The sequence below is a fragment of the Phasianus colchicus genome, chromosome 18 (genome assembly GCF_987193195.1).
Source record: "Phasianus colchicus chromosome 18, bPhaCol1.hap1.1, whole genome shotgun sequence".
NCBI lineage: Eukaryota > Metazoa > Chordata > Aves > Galliformes > Phasianidae > Phasianus > Phasianus colchicus.
In genome coordinates this window covers 6,635,628-6,655,840 of record NC_143453.1, presented here as the reverse complement: position 1 = coordinate 6,655,840, position 20,213 = coordinate 6,635,628, and the positions used below count along the sequence as shown (strand labels likewise).

General features: G+C 50.3%; 2 protein-coding genes across 4 annotated transcripts; one reads left to right on the top strand and one right to left on the bottom strand.

The window, feature by feature from the left end:
• Positions 1 to 75: 75 nt before the first annotated feature.
• Positions 76 to 8,013, bottom strand: MMAB (metabolism of cobalamin associated B). Of its 3 annotated transcripts, none has more exons than XM_031592449.2 (9): positions 7,850 to 8,010; positions 7,595 to 7,656; positions 7,427 to 7,520; positions 7,283 to 7,340; positions 6,155 to 6,227; positions 5,682 to 5,779; positions 5,314 to 5,378; positions 4,842 to 4,901; positions 4,256 to 4,473 (listed from the first exon to the last, which is right to left on the bottom strand). In XM_031592449.2, the coding sequence occupies exons 1-9, from the start codon at positions 7,930 to 7,932 to the stop codon at positions 4,386 to 4,388; spliced, it is 681 nt and encodes a 226-aa protein (XP_031448309.1). In that variant the 5' UTR covers positions 7,933 to 8,010; the 3' UTR covers positions 4,256 to 4,385. The 3 variants fall into 3 exon arrangements, 2 of the variants coding, with proteins under 2 accessions (XP_031448308.2, XP_031448309.1); XR_004166790.2 differs by having other exon boundaries at positions 4,450 to 4,473; positions 5,678 to 5,779; positions 7,850 to 8,012; XM_031592448.2 differs by lacking the exon at positions 5,314 to 5,378 and having other exon boundaries at positions 76 to 4,473; positions 7,850 to 8,013.
• A 121-nt stretch (positions 8,014 to 8,134) lies between these two features.
• On the top strand, positions 8,135 to 19,087 carry MVK (mevalonate kinase). The gene is made up of 10 exons (XM_031592444.2): positions 8,135 to 8,289; positions 8,360 to 8,507; positions 8,895 to 9,042; positions 9,942 to 10,097; positions 12,455 to 12,558; positions 13,515 to 13,560; positions 14,347 to 14,437; positions 14,864 to 14,980; positions 17,296 to 17,449; positions 17,563 to 19,087. Exons 1-10 carry the CDS (start codon positions 8,212 to 8,214, stop codon positions 17,712 to 17,714), a joined length of 1,194 nt encoding a protein of 397 aa, XP_031448304.1. The 5' UTR covers positions 8,135 to 8,211; the 3' UTR covers positions 17,715 to 19,087.
• The last annotated feature ends 1,126 nt before the right edge of the window (positions 19,088 to 20,213 follow it).

Below are 20,213 nucleotides of genomic sequence, written 5' to 3'. Positions count from 1 at the left end.
TCCCCAAGGGTAGGGAAACCACGGGGTGTAACGTGCAGAGTGCACAGCAGAGTGGGAGCAGAGCTTTGGGGCATCAGTTCCTCTGCCAGCAGGCTGTGGGGTGGGCATGGAGGCTGCTGGGTGCTTGGGGATCTGTTTTTTCAGGCTGGTTCTTGGCACACGTGCTCTGGCAGCCCTGAGCTGAGCTCCCTGGGGCACTGCCTATGTGGCTGTGAGCAGCTCTGAGCCTGGAAGAGACCTGGTGGGGTTCCTTGGAGCAGGACTGTTGTTCTAGAATATACTTTGAGAAATGCTGTGCAGTCTTGCAGGGTGCTGTGATAGCCCTTAAGGGGGGGGTTTGTTGTCCTCAGTGTAAGCAGGTGCTTGTGGGACCCTTCATATCACACAGAGCCGTGGCTGCTGGTCCTGCTTCTCTGCAGTGCTTGGGGCAGCCCCGTGGGCTGTGGGGCTCAGCTGGGGCTCGAGCTCGGTGGGAGCATGGCCCAGGGCTCCCAGTCAGTGTGCAAGCACCATTGTTTTGACAATGAGGCATATGGCACCATCAGAAACGGCAAAAAGAAATCTCACAGCAGATGCTGTGAAGGCAGAAAGCTGGCAACAGACAGGCAGGCCTGCAAAATGCCTGCTTCTGTGGCACCGAGAAGCGAGCATGAGTTTGTCAGGGCTGTTTCTGTGCACAGTGAGGTGCTGGGACTGTGCACGTGGGGTATGGAGCAGAGCTGGATTGCTTGACCTGGAGTGGTACTGGGGTCCCACTCAAACAGGAGCATATTTTGGGAGCAGACAGCTCTTCTTGCTGCTTCTCAAGCGTCCGTGACTTGCACTGCAGCCTGGTAGTTCCTCCATTTGATAGTACTGTGCTCTGGGCAGGGGCTGGTTGTGTGTTCAGGTGGATGGGCTGTCCTGGCTCCCTGCAGCACTGAGCAGCATGAGATGAAGCATTTCTAGAGCTTAGTTTTGACTCCTTCCAGATGAGTATTTCAGGAGCAGAGTACTTGACCCAATGGCAGAGGTGGTCCCTTTTGCACCTGCAGCTTGACAGAGACAGTGCAGTGTGGCTGTGTACACCTCAAGACTTCCCCCTGTGGCTGCAGCCCCAGTGCATCCCTCAGGGTGGGGGCACACGCATGCATCAGCCCTTCCTTCTCTGTGTTAGCGGGGGCAATGCTGCCTTGTATAAATTTACATACAACTTGGCAAAATGTATGTTTGTGTCATTTCTGCAAGAGCAGCAGCCGGCTCTGCTGCTTGCACATTGTGGTGGTAATAGAGGTGCTTGAGTTATAGTGAAACTTATTTCATTTTACAGCTCCTACAGCGTTAACAGATGTACAGGCGTCTGATCCAATCATGCAGCAAGAGATTTTGGGGCCAGTTCTTCCAGTTTTGACAGTATGTAAGCTAGGAGCAGCCATACATTTTACAAACAAGAATAAACGACCCTTAGCAACATATGTCTCTGCTGGCAGTTCCAACGTAATCATAAATAAGGAACCCTGCTAGGCAGGAATGTGTCTGGGCTCTGCAGACGGTCAGCACGGACACAGCATCTGCCCTTCTCCTACTATATTAATGAGGTGCAGGCACTGGAATCCCTATGTTGCATGGCTACATTTGCTAGGTGGAATTGAAGGACTTGGAAAAACCGAGCCCAGCACCAACACTTTACTAGTTTTAAAGCCTGTATTTAATTGCAATGATTCTTTGCTCACCTGTGCCTTCTCTTGCTAGGCTCTGAGGCATTCCTGCATGCTGCCCTGAGTGCTAGCAGCTGCCAGTTCAGCCACTCTAGAAGCTGGTGCAAAAGCTCCTGTATCCCTAGCTGCAACATAACAGCCAGCAGCCCATTTGATACAGGCAAGTGCTGTACAACCTGGTGCTAAAGCACTGGGTAAATACTCTGTAGGCTGTAAACTCACCAAAGGCAAAGCGTGGTCTCTGTGGAGCTCAGCTCTGCTGAGCTCTAGCTGCCCCTGTGGCTGGGATTGCTCTCAGCCTGAGTTCTCCTACTGTCTAAATTTGAGCACTGGCTCCTGTGCCTGTTTATCTAGAAAACAGAGGCACCCCACACACTAGCATCCCTCAGCTTCAGCCGTGCAGAAACAATTGCACAGACCTGTTAGGGTACAAAGAGAGAGCTGGAAGCTGAGTGAACCCTAATAAATTTAATCTCTACATCATCTAAGAGCATGGTAGCTAAATTTATTCCTCCTTGCACTCAAAACAATGCTAGCTTTGGTCCCAAAACAGTAGTGAGATTTCTTCCCCCCAGTTGGAAAAAAAAGAAAATACTATAAATCCATCCTGGAGCTGATTTATATAGCATTCATGAAGAATTTATATTGCAAAGAATTTTATTCAATTAAACTTGAAAAGCCTCTAGATTCTTAAGGTTCAATAGTGATCACCGAGACAGAGCTATCATAAAACTGGATGGCCTGTCTGGAGCAGGCATTGAGAAAATGTCTGATGTGACACTGCAGCTGACGGTACAGTCCAAATCAAGAGCATTTGTCATTGGGATGTGTTACAGGCTAAGGTTTGGAAAATTACTCTGTGAAAAATGTGCATTAACAATAGCCATGAAATATGTGTTTTAAAAGAAAAGAGGTGAATAATGAGACAGCAGAGTCTGTTAGTGCTGGGTGTTCTTCACACTGACCCCCTTCTGATTAAGAGGTTAACACAAAAGCCAGAGCCTCTTTTGGGGAGCAACTTCAAAGTTGTTCCTACTTGAAATAATGGAACAGTGGAAACTGTGTGACTTGAGCTCCCACCACCACGAGTGCCACCCTTACAGCAGGGCAAGCACCTGTGCAATCACAGCCCCCTGTCCTCTGATGCTCCTCCTTACAAGCAGAAGACTAAAACCAATGTCTCACACATATCCTTCCAGATTACCAAGCTGTAAGAGACTTGGACTTCAACTGTAACGTCTGGCTATTCTGTATACAGAGTGAGTAGCAGGGTGTTAATACATTCACTTGGCTGTAACACACTTGTTTACACACTGAGTATGTTTTTTGGCAGTCCAATCCATCAGGAAGCTGAAAAAGCTTCCAAAAGAGCCTAAGATTCCTGAATTCTAGTTTGCTCTGTCAGTTTACTTGGAGGTCGCTTTTTGTTCCAGAAAGAAAATCAGGCTGCTAAGCTTGTATCATGTAAATTGATACAATTAAATTTGCCAAAAAGGGCAAGTCAAGAAACAATGCAACAAAGCATGCAGCTGTTCTGCAAGATGAAGCGTTCAGCTGACCTTGATGAGCTCCAACAGAGGATGTCTTCTGTGTTGGAAATACTACTGTGATGTTTGCAGCCAGGATCTCCAAGCTTTAGGACACTTCCAATACCCTCTGCTGAATGCTCCATGAGTGAAACTCCTCAGAACGTTCATACGTCTGAGATATGAACGCCTGTAGCTATTGGCCTCTTTCTTTCACCTCTCACTGCATCAGCTGAAGAAGCTCCAGGCCCCTCATCACAACCCCTCTATGTGCAGACTGGACCTGAGTGGTCCCTGGCTGGCAGATATTTCATAACTGGACTCAAACCAATTCCTGCAGTTAAAGCAGGATGCTGACCAAGCTGTTCTCAAGGGGTCTGTGTGCTGGGAGGGGCAGCCCTGCAGGGACTTAACCCCAGCTAACTAAGCAGATCTTGCCTGCACACGACCTGTAAGATTTGGCCCATTCTCTTTTAATCCTGTCCTACACAAGCCTGTTCCTGGCAGAGGATGTGTGGGATTGTCAGCACAGACACATTTTTCACATGCATAAAGAGAGACAGCCAGAGCCAAAGAATTCTAAGTGTGTTCCTGTAAATCTACACAGCTCAGCTTCAGCCAGGGCTGATGGATTGAAAGCAACTTAAAAAAGAAAAGCAAGCTGGGCTCAGTATTAAAGCATGACAGTTAAGGGCCCTTTGGTACAAGTAAATCACATTTATTATTTCAAAGCTTGTGGACAGAGTTCCTGAATCTCAGCACAGTACCTGTTCTGTATGAGCATTATGACTTACAAAGGAAAGCTGATTGTTTTCTTTTCTTCATACCTCAGAGCCCTGTCAAAGTCTTTCCACAGAACCTGCCACTGCCCAGGGAAATTAAGACAACTCTAGAAATCAGCTGGAATTATTACAAGTCTCAGCTCTGTTCCAGGGCAAAGAGTAATTCTGAAATCAACACCACTGTGTTACTGCGAGGCTAGTGAACAGAACAGCTGCGTTCCTTACAACATTTATGAGCAAGGTCCTGATCATATTAACTTGAGTCTTTGGCAGCTCACATTCCCAATTCAGGCTTGCTCTCTTTCCCATCCATGCATGGGGAAAGCACTCTGCTGAATTTAGTTTTCCAAGATCTACAACACAAACATCCCAGCTTCCAGTTATGGTTCTGGCTTTGTATATATTTTCTCTTCCTTCCCTTCCTTCATTGCAGCATAACGTGCCAAAACGAAGAGGTAGTCGCTCAGTCTGTAAACCAAGGGAAAAGCAATGAAACTGCTACTCACATCAGATGTAACCAGCAGCATGCAGCTGTGCAACAAAGCACATTCCATTACAGCACAAGAACTGGAAGTAGAGAATCCACGCAAGAAGTGATTCCAATCTTGATGCAGAAAATTAAGTGGCTGCCCCCCCCTCAGCACCCAGTAGTCTCTGCAAACACATACAAGGCCATGCAACAATACTTTTTAAAAAGCTGCTTCTTCAGACTTCAAAGGTCTTAATCTAGGAGGTAAACTCCTTGAAAGGTGAAGCCCGACAGTTTCACAATGAGAGTGAGGGAACAACACCAAGCATGCTTCAGCAGTACAGAAAAAGGAGATGGATTTCTTTACCTGTTTAAATATTTGGCCACGTTTGGATCTGCTTCCCCTGCTTGTACTAGAGGAACCACACTAGGCAAGAAAAGGAGAGTTTCAGTGTATTTAACTGGCTAGCTGCGAGCATTCTGGAGCATCAGACCTCACCACATTCTGCCTGCCACTGCCCCAGCTTCCATGTGTTCTCACCTACAAAGTATACCTAACAAACTAGATACTAGCTGAATACAGACACATCTCTACATAAACCTGTCCTTTTTGAAGTTCTTAGCTCATATGAAACCAGTCCAGGGGAGGAAAGAGAGATTTCTATTTTTGCTGACTGCACTCTAGGAATTTGACTAACACAAACATGCAGAGCTGAGTGCAGAACAGCTATGGTCAGTTGCTCTGGTTGTAACAATTTGCTCTTGTTGTAACAGATGATCTGTTGTAACAGATCATCTTCTATCCATTTTATTCAGTTGCACTAACAGCCAACACTCACCACCTCTCAGCTCTGCGACAGACAGCTCGGGAAAAATGGAGAGCAGCACTGCTTTTACCTCCTGACTGAAACAACAATGAAACAGCACATCAGTGTCTGCTAACAACAGGTAACCATGCACCTCACTGTATAATTGCAGCCAAGCTTGTCACATCTCACATATGCACAACCGAATGCTGCATTATGTGGCAGAAGGATGGAGAAATTTAACTTGACCTGTTCCTTCTCTCTGCTTTCCTTGGTATTTGTCCACCCAAATAACAGCTTCACAACCTGTTTTCCCCCAGCTCCCAAGGCAAACAGTAAAGCAGATTTACTCTAACAAGGCCAGCCTTCCCCTGTCAGTGAGTGGCATAAGCAGTACCTACTGGCAAGATGAAAGCTCTAAGCGGAGGAAGCTGCTCTGAGTATCTGTCAATCCACTTCTCCAGCTCCAAAACAGGCTCCTCACTAAAAGATGTTCTTTCTACAGAGAGAAAAGAAAAGTCAGCTACAAGACATGTAGGAGTCATTCAGCCTACAGATAGGCTCTACTTTCACGTTTCTTTTGGGATCCCAAAAGAATCATCTTGCTGGAGCAAGTCCAGCTCCCCATTTGGCAGCTGTGGCTGCGTGTCAATTTTGGGGCAGTGCCCCAGAGCAGCTTACACTCGGTCACACAGATGCAGCAGCAGCAGCAGCTTGTGAGACCACGTGCTGCTCACTCAGCACCCACACACATGGTGTGGAGCAGCCCTTGGGCAGCTCTGATTGCCACACGCTGGGAGAGCCTCCCCACTGCCAGTGTGAGATGCACTGGATGCAAGAACTGTTATCCCAGGAAAGGACCTCTGAGGCTTACTTAAGTGAGCTTCCCTGGCTGAGGAGAGAGGTGTTGCGATGTTGGAGCCCACATCCTGCAGCATACACTGGACCTAGATGTGGCAATCAGGACAAAAATAAGAAGTGCTTTCATTATCCCTTGATGCTCCAGTACAACTGCAGCAAGCTCTGGGAGGCGACAGCTGGTTGTGCTGATTAAAGAAGATCCTACCCTTGTTGTTCATCATCCCCAGCCTGCTGGCAGGGGGGATCAGATAAGTGCTCCCTAATTGCTTTATGAGAAGCCAGATTACCGCGTGCACTCGTTTTCACTGGCACATTAAGCCACCCTGGCTGACTGTGCAGAGAGCAGGCCAGGATGTGCTCATATAATCCCTTTGCTGGTAGAACACCAAAGCAGGAACCTCTGAAGGAAAAGCAGTGACAACCAGCTGGAGACAATACTGGCTTGATGGCACAGGTGTTTCCAAAAGGAGCATCTCTCCATTACCTGGGATATTTCAGAGGCAACCTAGTAAAGTTTCATAAGATCTCTAATTAGCTCCTTTTGAGTTCCTCTCCATAGCAAAGCTAATTAGTATAACCCACACACTGCTACAGTGGGAGCTGTCTCCCACCATCACGCCCACATGGTTACATTCCCATTTCAAAACTGAGGCTACGTGAAAAACTGAACTCATGTCCGAGACTGCATGGAAGAACAGATCTGGGTGCACGTTGTCTGAATCACAGAATCACCAAGGTTGGAAAAGACCTACAAGATCATCCAGTCCAACCATCTACCAATCACCAACAGTTCTCTAAACCTCAACACGACGTCCAAAGGTTCCTTGAACAGCTCCAGGTTCAATGACTTCACCACTTCCCTGGGCAGCCCATTCCAGTGCTTGATCACTGTTTCAGAAAAGTAGTAGTTCCTAACATCCAGCCTGAATTTCCCCTGGCAACTGTCCTCAACTGACCTACCTGATCTACCAGCATCCTTTCAGGCTAAAAAAGTTTGCTTCTTGGAGAGTAATCAATCACGGCACAGAGCATAGACATTATTTTAACATGCAATACTTATTTAATTCAGTTCCTACGTGTGAACAGGAGTATTTAAGAATACGTGCAGTCAGCACAGCGGGTCAGGCCTATCAACACTCACCTTGTGAAGCTGTTCAACAAATGCATGGCCCTTCTCACTGCTCAGCTCGCTAGCAAGCCTGCAGGCAGACAAGCAGGGTTAGCTGGAAGCAAAGCCACGGGTGGGTGTGTTATTCCCTGAGCAATGTGGGCTATCAGGGCTCACCCGATGGCGGAGCTCAGCTCATCCGTCGTCCCCAGAGCTTCAAAGACGCGGTCACCCTTCGGCCTCCTCTCCCCAGTGAAGGTGCTGGAGAAGCCTTCGAGAAGCGCCCGGGTTGGAGGCCAGCAGCCGTGCCGTGCCCTGCGCTCCCCACTGCCTGCTCAGCCTTACCTTCATCTCCCGTTCTCGTGTAGATCCTGGGGGCGCGGGCGCTGCGAGGGCCTCGCTCAGGGCTGTGGAGAGACCCAGAGTGAGGGAGGCACGGACGCTGAGGGGGAAAAGGCGCTGCGGGCCTTGGGCGTCAGGCCCTGCGGGGGCACTGAGGGAAGGCCAGGAGCGCCCAGGCCTCGAAGTGAGCGCAGCCCTGTGGGACGGCCCGGAGCGCCCCAGCCCTGCGGGCAGCCCTCAGCCCGGCCCCACGCTCACCTGCCCGCCTCACCGCTCCGTCCTCGCCCCACCACCGCCCACAGCGGCGCGCCCAGCCCTCGCCCCGCCGCCCGTCGCAGCATTCCTCCCGGCCGCCGTAGCCTCCGGCCCCGCTCGGCCCCCGTCCCTCCTCGCCGCCGTCACCCCAGCGCCGCGCCACTCCGCGCCGCCGCTTCCCGATTGGCTGCTCCGAAACCCCACCCCCGAAAAGAGCCCCGCGATTGGTTCGAGCTCAGGAGGGCGAGGCGGAGCGAGGCCGCTATTGGCTAGCGGCGCCGTCACTCCGTCCGGCGGTCGGCGCGTGGTTGAAGCCGCGGCGGAGCGGGACCGTCGGAGATCGCGGCGTTCTCATCTCGGCAGCGATGCCGGAGCGCGGCCTGCTGGTGTCCGCCCCGGGGAAGGTGATCCTGCACGGCGAGCACGCCGTGGTGCACGGCAAGGTAAGGGCCCCGCCGTCCCGGCGCTCCGCGGGGCGGTACGGCCACGCTGACGGCCCCGTCTTTCCCTCAGGCGGCCCTGGCCGTGGCGCTGGGTCTGCGCACCTTCCTGCGGCTGCGGCACGGCGGCGGAGGGCGGCTGTGCGTCCGTCTGCCCGGCGTCGGAGTGCGGAGGGAGTGGGACGTGGCCGAGCTCCGCGTCCTGAGGGACCGCATCGCAGGTGGGGCGGTGAGGCGGCGTGCACGGGGAGGTGGTGGTGGTGGTGATCCGGCCCTGCACGCAGCCGCGCTCGGGGGACGGGGCTGTGAGCGCTGCTGGAGCTGCGGGTGTCCCTGTGCGCTGCGGGCCGTGGGAACAGGCGGCCTTCGGGGGTCCTTTCCGCCTCCGACCGCTGTGTGTAGTGCGGCTGTGGGGCTGAAGACGTCCAGGATGCTCGGGTTGCTTTTCTTTTATTGGATGTCAGGAAAAGGTTCTTTGCCAAGAGGCTTGTAGGTGGAACGTGAAGGTGGCTCGTGTTGTTCTTGTAAATACAGAACAGTGTTTTTTTTCAAGTTGAACAGTTTTCTGGTTTCTAAGTGTTGAAATTCTCCCCTGCTTGCCTCCATAGCTGACTTTGATGAATCAAAGTCCCCCAGCGTAGAACAGCTGGATGTGCTGAAAGAGTTTGCTGGAATCGCTGCCGATGCCTCAGCTCCTGACAGCCTTGCAATTCTTGCCTTTCTGTATATGTGTCTGGCTATTTCAGCTAAGTATGGGTAAGGTTGTCCTCTTGCCCCAGAATAAACGTGCTGACTTGAGCGTTCATCTTTAATTGCTTCTACAAGGTCACAGGAAGAGAGCAAATATTTGATGCAAAAGAAGACATTGAAGGAAATCGTGCTTTATTTAGGCTCTGTGTGCCTCAGACTCTTTCAGAGCTCTTTCAGTGTTTGGAGGATGGGCTGCCCCAGGCGGGTGGGCTGGGAGTCATCTGCTCCCACTTAAGCACCTGATTTTGAGATGCTTCAATCATTGTACCCTTCCTGTACAGTCAATGGAAGCGGATAGACAGGCATCTGTTCTGGCCTGTTTCATTAGGTTAGAAGAATGTCTGTGGAGATGAGCTGTGAATTCAGTGCCTGATAACCTTTTGTGGGCTGAGTCTCCTTCAAAATTTGAGAATTTGGGGTAACTACAGCTCAGGGCTGTTGCAGCACAGTCAAGTTCAGTGGAGAAAGGGGGCACATGGCCACAGATGTGCATGTTTCAGTGTACATCAGCTTCTTGGTCCAGTGTGATACAATACAATAATACAGTTGTGAGTTTGTGATGCTTGGACTTTATTTAAAAATGTATGTAAAATCATATTTCCAAGTCTTTGAAGGGACTCTTTATGGTGCTGCCCAAGTTACAAAGTGCCCCCACTAGCAGCTTGACAAGCTGTGCTAATCATAGATCCAATTCAGCAAGGCTTTGTTCTAGCACAATGGCTTAGCAAGGCTACTCAGCTGTGCTAACTGAAGCCCGTGTGCCTGGGATGTGTTATGCTTGTGCTGATGTTGCCAGTTTTCAGCCAGCTTTTCCTGTGATCTGTCCCCACCGGCATCTTTTGCCTTTGAAATGTTTCAAGATGGAATTCGAGGTCACCATTACCACCTGTGTGTTTGTGTTTCAGAGATGTTCCCAGCGTGGACATAGTCGTGTGGTCTGAGCTGCCCACAGGAGCTGGGCTGGGCTCGAGTGCTGCCTATGCTGTGTGCTTGGCAGCAGCACTGCTGCATGCCTGCAGAGCCATCTCCTGCCCTCTGAAGGATGGGGAGGCCACAGCCAGGTAACGCCTCTGAGAAGCCTCCCTGCCTTCAGCATGCACTTCAGGGCTGTGGGAGGTTCTGTTTGTGCCCCATCTTTTCTTAGCAAACTCCAGTACCTCTCTTGGTCTCTCTGTCCAACTGTTTGTAGCGGTGCCACCCTGAACCCAGCTCCTTTCCCTTCTCCTCCCATTGCTGCCTGTGCTCCCAGCAGCAGAGGTGTGCCTTGCCCAGGGCTCTGTGAATCATGTTTACAATTCATTCCTTCTGACAAAAGCAACTGGATGCAGAGATTTGGTGAAACTCCCACATTCGACCCCACTGTTTGCTTTGTAAGATACAGATAGCTTTATTTTGTCATGAAAGTAACACGTGCTCTTTAATGTGGTAGATATATATATTTTTTTTTAAACCTCTATTTCTTCTCTGTGATCATCTTTTAGGTTTTACTTTGAGTCCTCAAGGATTCTTTCTGTCTTTTTTTCACATGGATTTTTTTTTCCTGCATGTGGTCCATTTCCTTCTGACTTCCTGCCTGAGTTTTCCCTTTATCAGTGGCTGTTGAAAGAGAATTTCTTTCCCTCCACCCTGCGTTGCTTTCCATTGGAGCTCAATCTTGAAAAACTGGTCTGCTCTGCTGTGTGTCTAAGGAGGCTCTGTTTAAAGATGCATATCACAGCTGGAGCTGCAGAACCCTCCATTGTTCACTGCCTGCCAGGTGCAACCTTTTATAGCTGCCTTCTGTGGATTTTATGTGGGCCTGAAAGTGAGACAGCAAGCGAGGGGATGGCTGTGTTCTGCTTCAGAACCTGAGCTGGCAGTCTGACCCAGAAACACATTCCTAAAGTGGAGCCATTTGTGAGCTGTGCTCAGGCAAATCTCCCTGTAGCCAGAAATGAAAGGCCAGTTCTGAACCAGACAGCGAGCAGCATGGATGTCTTCATCCTCTGCTCTCACTTTTAGCTTCAGCTTGAATACAGCATGATTTTTTTTTTTTCCTTCCAGCTGGCACGCAGAGGGGTGAGAGATGGGGGTGTCAGACTTCAGAAGGTTTTTGCTTAACGTGGCAAGAAAAGAACAGCGTGATATAATGACTCCTGTGTAGAGAAGAATCACAGCCTCTCAAAGAGGATTAAAAACAAGTGGTTTACAGCAAACTGCACTTCTATTTTGAGTAGTGGTGGTGTGAGCTGTTGTCCTGAATGCTTCACAGATTAAATATTGGCAAGTGAAATTAAAGAAGTGTGGAGATGGATAAAGATGTTCAGCTGTGGCCTGGGGAAATGGGGGAGCTCTATTGAGAGGTTTCCAGGTTACAGGTGGCTCTCATGATTTCTGCCCTGCCTTAGCAGTGGTCAGTAACTGTTTCCCTTGTTTAAGGGTGCTTTATGCTTATCTAAAATCTGTGCCTCTGTTACGTTGTTCCTATTTGGGGCCCCATATCCTAAAAACCTGTTGAATGTGCGTTGTCACTGTGCCAAACACCAACTTTAGTCTCAGCAGAAAATCACTGCTGCTGGACTATCTGATGCTCCTATGCATCAGGCCACCCTAACAGCAACTTGGAATGTGTGGGCTGCAGAGCCCAAGTGTTACAGCACGATGCAGGGGTGCCAGCTGGATCCCTGAGGTTGAGTTTGAGGTGTTCATTTATGGCAGAGTCAGAGGCAGGGTTTGAAAACTGCTGCAATCTGGGCTGTGTTTGTGTGGGTGCTGCCTTGCACAGGCAGGCCCAGAACTGTGGGCTTTTGAGAAGATATTGTGGTGACGCTGCAGCCAGCAAGTGCTTGGTAACTGGCAGCTCTGTGTTTGCTTTTTGTGCTGCTGCAGTCTGTTAATTAGTATGTTCAGTCAGGGGCCTTGATCCTTGCTGAGTGTGACCCAGCACCAAGCCCTTTGTGCCAGCATTTAAACTCTCAAAGCACTTACCAAGTGTGACTGCTTTTAAGGCAACAGAAAGCCCTGTTCCTGTGTTTTTAGCATAACACCTCGAGGTTCAGCATTTGGTTCCCTTTTGTGTTGTAAGTGCCAGCACCCAGCGTGCCACAAAGTGTTAGGAGTTAATCCCTAAAAATCAAAGTCTTTGCTGGAGCTACTAAATCAGTCCTAACAGCATCTTTTGACCCAATTTGTGAGGCTTCTGCAGCTGAGCAGCTGGCAATTAGAGGCTGGAGTTACATGTGTGAAATGCAACTTCTAGTGCTCTCTTCTTGCTGCATTTGCTGTCTTGTGTGTCAGCAAGCAGGACCTCAGGCCAAGGTGTGTGGGAGCGATGTCAGGGGGTGGGGATGGGTCTGGACTTGCATTGATGTGCTTCTTTCTGTCACTCCTTGTGTGCTGGTTTTTGGTTGTGTGTTCGAGTCCTTTTCTTGCCTTTCAGGTGGACAGAAGAAGAGATGACTCTGATCAACAGCTGGGCCTTCCAGGGGGAGCGTGTGATCCATGGCAATCCCTCGGGTGTGGATAATGCTGTTGGTACCTGGGGTACGTATGCGTTTGCTGCACCCCAGCACAGAGCTGTGAGGTGGTGGAGCAGCTGCCACATTTCTGTTCCCTGCTGCAAACTGTGTGTCAGCTGCGGAAGGCAGTGAGCAGACACCACGAGCTGCAGTTGTGCAGATAATAAGACTTGTTTGAGGTTGCTGCAGGGAAGCTGGATAGAACAGGCTGTTCTCTGCACCAAGGGAGGGCAGAGGGAGCAGAAACTCCAGATCTCTGTTTGGAGCCTTCTCTGTGATGGTTTATCCCATCTGTAGGCTGGGACTGGGGTGTTGCTGCATTCCCTGGACAGAAGTCCTGCTGCAAAGTGCTGAAACTTAAACATTCTGCTATGAACAAAGAAATGTAATCCTGTCCCAAAAATAACCCAGGAGAAAAATGCTGTCAGACAGCTGTCATTTACTTTCAATTAGTAGAGACTTCCAAGTGTTTTGGAAGTGTCTGTGGAGATTTTCTTGTAATAATCATTCTAATGAGACCTAATCTCAATGCCTCGGTGAAAGCAGGAGCTGAGAGAGAGAGATTCCTTCCGGACGGTGGAATTCCACACTGCTGACATGAGTGCACACATTCAGTCCGATCTGAAACCCATGTGCTTGGCTCTGCCCCAGGGAATCACTGCTTGATTCTATGCTGAAGATTTAATGCTGACCAAACTCTTTGCCTTTTAAAAAAAAAAAAAATTAATGCAGTTCTGGAGTAGAGGAGAGCAAAGGGAAAAGCTCTGGGTTAACTGCGTCCAGCCAGACCCTCTCATTAAGTCAGCAGGGTTAGGCAGATTCATGCTGTCTGAGAACATGGTTCATTTAGCTGGTGTTTCTTGCAATTACTGTCATATGCTCTGGGTGAGGTTCTGAAGATGAAAGACCTTCTGTCTCTTACAACACCGCGTTATCTCTCGGCTCGCTGTGTACTCAGACAATGCATGTATTTTACTTTAGGTGGAGCCCTGAGATACCAATCAGGAAAAATCACATCATTAAAAAGGTAATATTGGAGTTTAAAAATAACGCTTACATACGGTGGGTGGAATATGTCAAAAACGTATAGGGTGGATGTTACACTGTAGGAGATTGATGAGAGATTGCTGGCAGTGTAGTGGAAGGGGAGCCAGAACTTGCCGTGGGTGTGGGTAGCTTGAGTGTTGTCTTGGTTTGGGGTGGACGAGAACAATGAAATGTTTGGTCATTATCTGACATTAGATGAACACAGCACAAAGGATCAATATTAATTTCATGGCATTATGGGCAGCAGGAACGGATCTGCTCCTGGCAGCAAATGACATTGTGAGGAGGGGGAACTTCTGCTTACCTGGTGACAGGACTGTGTGAAAACCAAGCTGCAGAGAGCAAGTCCAGGTCCTGAATCTTCCCTCTGCCTCCTGCCAACCAAGTATAATCTGACTCCATTAAAATCTTTCACAGTGCATGAAATTGCTCTATTAGCACTTAATGGCTACTGCTGGCTGGTCTCACAGATAGTATTTTCAAGAAAATTTTTACTTGAAAAACACGAATTTCAGTAAATACATTACAGTCCTATTTACAACACTGGTACAGTTGTTCATTGTAACTAAGAGTAAGAAGTCTGAACCCAGCCAGCACTTGAGTGCCTGCTTAACTTTCCAGAAACTGATGAACTCTTTGTCTTGGGTGTGTTATTCAGATAGGACTTACGGGGTGGGGTGTGAAGCAGCTGTCTGATGGGCCTTGGGAGCTGCTGGGGTACAGGGAAAGGAAAAGGGCTAGGGGATGGATGTCTTGTTGCTTGCAGGGTGCCTACGCTGAGGATCTTGCTGACCAACACAAAAGTCCCACGAAGCACCAAGGTCCTGGTGGCTGGGGTCAAGGAGAAGATCCTGAAGGTACGATGTCCCATGCTGCAGGGTTGGGTGTGTGTGGTGAGCTGGTGTGAGGGCGTAACCCTGTGAGCTCAGATCTTGTGCAGGGCTCACAGGAGCTCTTGTGAACTCTCTTGTGCTTGCTGCATTCCTGCTTGCTCCTCCCTTACACACAGATCCTCTGGGAGCAAGAGTTCAGCTTCCTTCCCTCTCTCCAGCGTTAGCAGGGCTTGCTGCAAAAATCACAGGCTTGCAGCCACATAAAGAATAGCTCCTTCCTCTGGTTTCTGCAGGTGTGAGCTACTTAGCATCAGCCTGCTCTGCACTGGGCTTTTCTGTCAATGAATGGGGAAGGAATTGTTCAGCTCCACAAGACCAAGGCTGGTTTTATCACAGTGGCATTAGGTCGAGTGAGCAGTCTGCTCACATCTCTCCTTCCCTGCTTCTCAGTTCCCTGCTATAATGAACCCTGTGCTGGACTCCATCGATGCAATTTCTCAGGAGTGCCAAAGTGTTCTGGAAGCGATGCCTACAAATCCATCACCAGAGTATTACCCTGTGCTGGAGGTAAGGGGCTTGTTCGCCAGTATTTTTAGACACACTGTTACTGTTGAACATCAAAATGTCATTTAAAGAACATTAGGTCTAAGAAAGAATTTGATAGCAGGAAATGTTCAGGTCAGAGTGAAACTGTGGTCTCTGTGTGATGCTTTTAATGCCCTTCTGGGAGCCAAGGGACAAAATGCTGCTCATACCTCTCCAGCAGTGCACAGGGATGGAGTGTCTCTGATGCTTTGGGGATTTAGAGCCCTGGAGGTTTTGTTTCCCTTTGCCAAGAAATGGGAAGTGTGTTTGGCCTCAAGATACTGCCTCCCCCCACTGCAGCCAGACACAGTGGCTCTGGCAGGCGCTGTGCAGCCATTGCTCTGTCACTGCCAGGTCTGGAGCAAAAGCAAAGAGCCCAGGAGCCACTGGTTTGTGATGGACTGGTTACGAGCCAGCTCCCATCGCTCACGGCTCATCCTGGCTCCAGAGAATAACAAACGGAACGATGGCCAGAGCTGACCTGACGTTGATGCATGAGGTGCATACAAAGATCTGCATTTGTCTTGGCTTTGTTTGAAGGAGGAGAAGCTGCTGTGGTGGGGGGAGACGCTCTTCCAAGTGGAAGAAGTTTTTTTTTTGCAGAGCTGAGAGCACTGCAGCATCAATTCCTCCAGCTGCAGGGTGAGGACACATGGCAGCATCCCAACTGATGCAAGCCTGGCTTGGCCTGGCCAGGGTGCCAGCTGACTTGGATAGGACTCATTTGGTACCAGTGGTACAGCTCTTTGACAGCATCTGAATCCTTCCTTTGGCTCTCTGTGAGGACCTCTGCTTGTCCTTGCTGTCACTGACAGGAATGGCAGGCTGTCCCTTTCCCACATAAGTCAGTGAGCTTGCTGTCCCAGCCCTTCCCAGGGCAGCAGTGCAGGGCTGGTCTGTGTGCTGCATCTCATGCTGTCTGGGGGTGAGCTGCTGCCCTCTTTTTAGCAAAGACCTGCTCCCTTTCTACCAAGAGGATGGTAGGATTTTGGTACCCATTGTGGGGGAATGAAGGCAGAGCTGGAGAGATCAAGAGGCTGTTTAGAGCATGACTTCAGACAGCTCCTCCCCACCTCAGTGCCACATTACTTGAGCTGTCAGGAGCGTGGGGAAGAGGAATGCTTCTGTGGGATGCTCTGAGGTGTGCTTTGAGATCCTCGTATGAAAGGTGCCATGAATTCTTGCGTACGATGCCTGGGAAGTGGAATTGCAGTGAGCTGGTCCCTGCTTTGAATCTGTTGGTTTGTTTCAAGTCTGAAGAGCCCACAGAGACACGGATGATTATATGCGGCATATACATATATATATTTGGCTGCTTCTGAAATAGGCAGTTCTGCACAGCATTGTATTTGAACCATCGAACTAGTCTAGTGTGTCATAAGCTGTCATCTGATTCCTGGCAGACTTTGGATCAGGAGATGACAGGTGTCTTGGATCATCATAGAGAGCGCTGTGCCCTCGCTCAGGCATATAAAGAGGCCTCTGCATGGACGTCTGTCCAACCCAGCACAGAACTTGTGATGTATGCACTCTGCGTGCAACTGCCTAATTCATCTCCTTGCAGGTAGAATCCCCATTCTGCGTGGTGCTGGCATGAGACCCGAGGGCAAGCAGTGTGACTGACACTGCCTGCAGCGTCCCTCCCAGCTCGCCAGGCACTTTCCTCTGTTCCTCAGCCCCACAACCGTGGCACAGCATGGCTTGTGCCACTCTTGAAGGGTGTGAGGTCCCTCTTGACCCCGCTGTGCTGGGTGCCAGGTTCTGGCAGTGCTGCAAGGCGCTTTGGCTTGTAGCCCATGGAGGGGGATACTGCGTTGCCTCTCCAGCAGTGTCACTTCTGAGTTGGCTGTGTCACAAGTCCCCTGGATTTGGTTACACTGGATAGATGGCGGTGTGGGGTGACAGGCAGCGATGAGCAGAACTGGCTTTGTGCCCTTCCCACGGCCAGCAAGGGGCTCGTTCAGTCTCCGGCTCAATGCCCACGTGATGGAGGAGGCAGAACAGTTGGGAGGTGTCAGGGAGCTCTGATTTAGCATCTGAAATAAACATCCACAAGGATTTTCTCTGTCCTGAGTGAGGAGGTCCAGAAGCTGCTGTACCACTGTCACTGTGGTGGACAGAAGCAGCACAAGTAATGGTGGAGGCAGGGACAGGCAAACAGCATAGGTTCTGGCCTTGACCTTGGTGCCGAGAATGCTGGTGTCCAAACTCCCACAGAAATGAGGTGGCTGTGGGTTGGCTGGGAAAAGCAGCTGTCACCGTGCGTGCTCATCCACTGTGTCTGCAATTGCTTTTAGGAACTGTTTGATATAAACCAGCACCATCTGAATGTCATCGGGGTCGGCCATCCTTCCCTGGACCGCCTGTGCCGGGTGACAGCCTCCCATGGTCTGCACAGCAAGCTGACCGGGGCTGGCGGCGGCGGCTGCGGCATCACCCTGCTGCCACCAGGTCAGTGCTCCCTTCTCACCCTGCACAAGGCTGTAAGGGTGCAGTCCTCCCCCTGGCTGCCTGCTCCTGTCCCCCAGCTGACTTGCTGGCTGCTCTTGCCTTCCTCTTGGCAGATGCCACCCCGCTGGCCGTGGAAGCAGCCAAGCGAGACTTGTGTGCCTGTGGATTTGAATGCTGGGAGACCGACATCGGGGCCCCCGGGGTGACCCTGCACTCCTCCTCATCTTTAAATGCCGAAGTGCTGCACGCGCTCGCCGAGAGTTAAGCTCCCACCCCTGGCAGGGCTGAGCTCCTGGCACCGCATCCTCAGAGTGGTCGCAGGCTGTGCCCTGTGTGCTGCTGGGTGCTTCTCCCCAGTGCTGGGGGTGCAGAGCCAAGTTCAGGTCTGGAGTCAGAGGGAGAGGGGGCTGCAGTGAGGATCCAGGAGTGACTGCTTGCACTTGTGCTGGATTGGAGTCAGACCCAACCTCTCGACAAAATCCTGGTTTGAATTTACTTACTCAACTGCTGCGCTAATCTCAAGGGGCAGGAGGAGAGGGTCTGGGCTGGATTCCAGCACAGATGATGACACTTTGCTGGGTTCTCCTGCTTCAGATGCATGTGGTGTCTCTTCTCGTCTCCCTTGGCGTCCTGTGCGGGTGTGCAGTGAGGCTGCCGAGGCAGAAGTGCAGAGCACTGTGACATTTTTGGGTGAGAAGTGTCTTGGCAGCTCAAGGCTTGACACTTGGGTCTCTGTTTCTCCTGGACTCCAGTTCACAGTGGAGAGGAAATGTTTAAGTAGAGCTCTTACCTGATACTAATTAAGACTTAGATAATTAAAATGGAAAAAAAAAAAGGCAGCACAACTCTAATGAAATTGTCACTGTTTTCCCCCTTTCCCATAATTTCTGTCTGGGCTGATAAACAGGATCCTGTAGCCAGACTGGATTTCTGCTCATATGCACGAGGTCTGGTTCAAACGTTGGCTGTGACCTGTTCAAGGGGTAATTCCATAGGAGCCAGGTAATAAAGCTGCAGGAGTGGGGGTGCCTTTCTCTTCTCATGCAGGGATAAAAAAAAAAGAAAAGAAAAGATGAAATGTGAGAAGTTGAGGTCTACTTGCTCTAGGATCTTGGCATCCTGGTGACCAGGATTATTTCACTGATAGGGCATAGAACTGTCTGGTTTTAATAAAGTGATATTTTATACATGCAAAGCGTTCTTTGATAATTATGTTGGCTACAAAAGGGGAAAAAGTACCTTACGCTGCTTCAATAAAAGCAGGTTTCAGATGCTGGTTTTCTACATGTCTAATTACAATTCCAATTTGCATCCGAGAACAGCTTTACACTAATCACAAGTCAGAAAGCCTGATAAATAATTTACCATTTCCTAATACAGCGTAATCAATGTGAGTATCTGGATGCGTGTTGACTCCCTAACTGCTTACATGTGTCTGTAGCTTCTCCTCGTGAGCACAAAGGAATGCCAGTTTGTCTGTGAAGAAACTTCGCTTCAAAACAACGCGTCTGGGGTTGATCCTCATTAGGATGCTTTGCTTTCCTTAGAAAGAGGCCTTGCAGCCACGCTAGGCAAAGAACTAAATATGAGTTTCAATTTGCTGCTTTAAATCGGAATTAAAACTGGTGATTTAAACGGATCAACTCTTTAGCCCAGTGCAGTGAAATCCAGCTCTCCTGGAGTGTGAAGGGAACAGCAGTGCAGCCCCATAGGGGATACCTTGGGCTGTGCCCAGCCTGCCTGTGCTGGTGGCACTGCAGCGTGCTGTGAGCTGAGCTGCAGGCGTGCAGCTCCTGGAGGTGGCTGTGGCCCAGCTCTGTGGGATGCCAGCAGGGCAGGTTCATCTTCATCATGCCGAGTGTCACCAAGCCAGCTGCCTTGTGCCTCTTGTTCCTGGGGACTTGCCACCTGGCACAAGGCTCCCAGTCCTCGGGGAGGTACTGGGGTGGAGGTCTCTGATGCGGAAATCTGAGCAGCAGCAGCTCCTTTGCTTTATAGCAGCTGCCAAAGAGCCATCTGATGGCAATAACCCTGTACTGGCTGGGTCCTTGTGCCATGGGCTCCTCCAGTTATCGGCCCGCTGAGCTGTGCGAGCCCTTCACCAGCAGTCACACCTGCTGGCTGTGCTGTCTCTGCTTCATTTTTCATGTTTCAGCTATGCCAGGGCTGGAGCTGGAGGCCTCAGCTTTACCCAGAATGAGCTCCACGGGGATCTGCGACCTGTAACGCTCTTGTCTGCAAACTTCCAGCTTCACCTTGCTGGTGTCTGGTTTATCAGCACGTGCTGGAGGTGACACAGGGAAGGTGCTGTGATGTGTGAATGATCTGAATTGCAGTGGGAGCTGTGGGGTGAGCAGGGTTCCAACCACCCATCAAGGCTTCCTGCAGCTTTGCTGCTGCCCCACAGCAAGGATGCTGCTCAGCCAGCACTGCGTAGGGCTCAGCCTTTCCTGTGCTGCAAGGGACCAGAATTGCATAAGTCAGCAGCTGGAGCCATCCCAATTTGCTAGAAGTAAGCACGGATTTCACATCCATCCGCAGGCAAAGGCACACCTGCGTTCTCCATTTATTCCTCCTCCCAAGCTCCATCAGCATCATGGGGTTACCTGTAGGGCTCTGGGTATGGGAAGCACCCCAATCCCCCTTCAGCTGAATGGGGTGCACAGGTCTAACTTGGTGCCTGCGTGCCCACAGCCCTATGAGTGCTTCCCATCTATGCTGCGCTGTCTTGTTTTACGGATGTGCAGCGGAGCAGAGATTGCTG

What these genes read in the sequence shown, in the direction of transcription:
- MMAB (XM_031592448.2), bottom strand. Translation starts at nt 7,932, where the DNA reads ATGCTGCGACGGGCGGCGGGGCGAGGGCTGGGCGCGCCGCTGTGGGCG. An exon ending in CACGAGAACGGGAGATGAAG is followed by an intron (nt 7,521 to 7,594) that starts GTAAGGCTGAGC and finishes CGCTTCTCGAAG; the next exon opens with GCTTCTCCAGCACCTTCACT. An exon ending in GTGGCCAAATATTTAAACAG is followed by an intron (nt 4,474 to 4,841) that starts GTAAAGAAATCC and finishes CTTGGTTTACAG; the next exon opens with ACTGAGCGACTACCTCTTCG.
- MVK (XM_031592444.2), top strand. Translation starts at nt 8,212, where the DNA reads ATGCCGGAGCGCGGCCTGCTGGTGTCCGCCCCGGGGAAGGTGATCCTG. An exon ending in CCTGAGGGACCGCATCGCAG is followed by an intron (nt 8,508 to 8,894) that starts GTGGGGCGGTGA and finishes TTGCCTCCATAG; the next exon opens with CTGACTTTGATGAATCAAAG. An exon ending in GATGGGGAGGCCACAGCCAG is followed by an intron (nt 10,098 to 12,454) that starts GTAACGCCTCTG and finishes CTTGCCTTTCAG; the next exon opens with GTGGACAGAAGAAGAGATGA.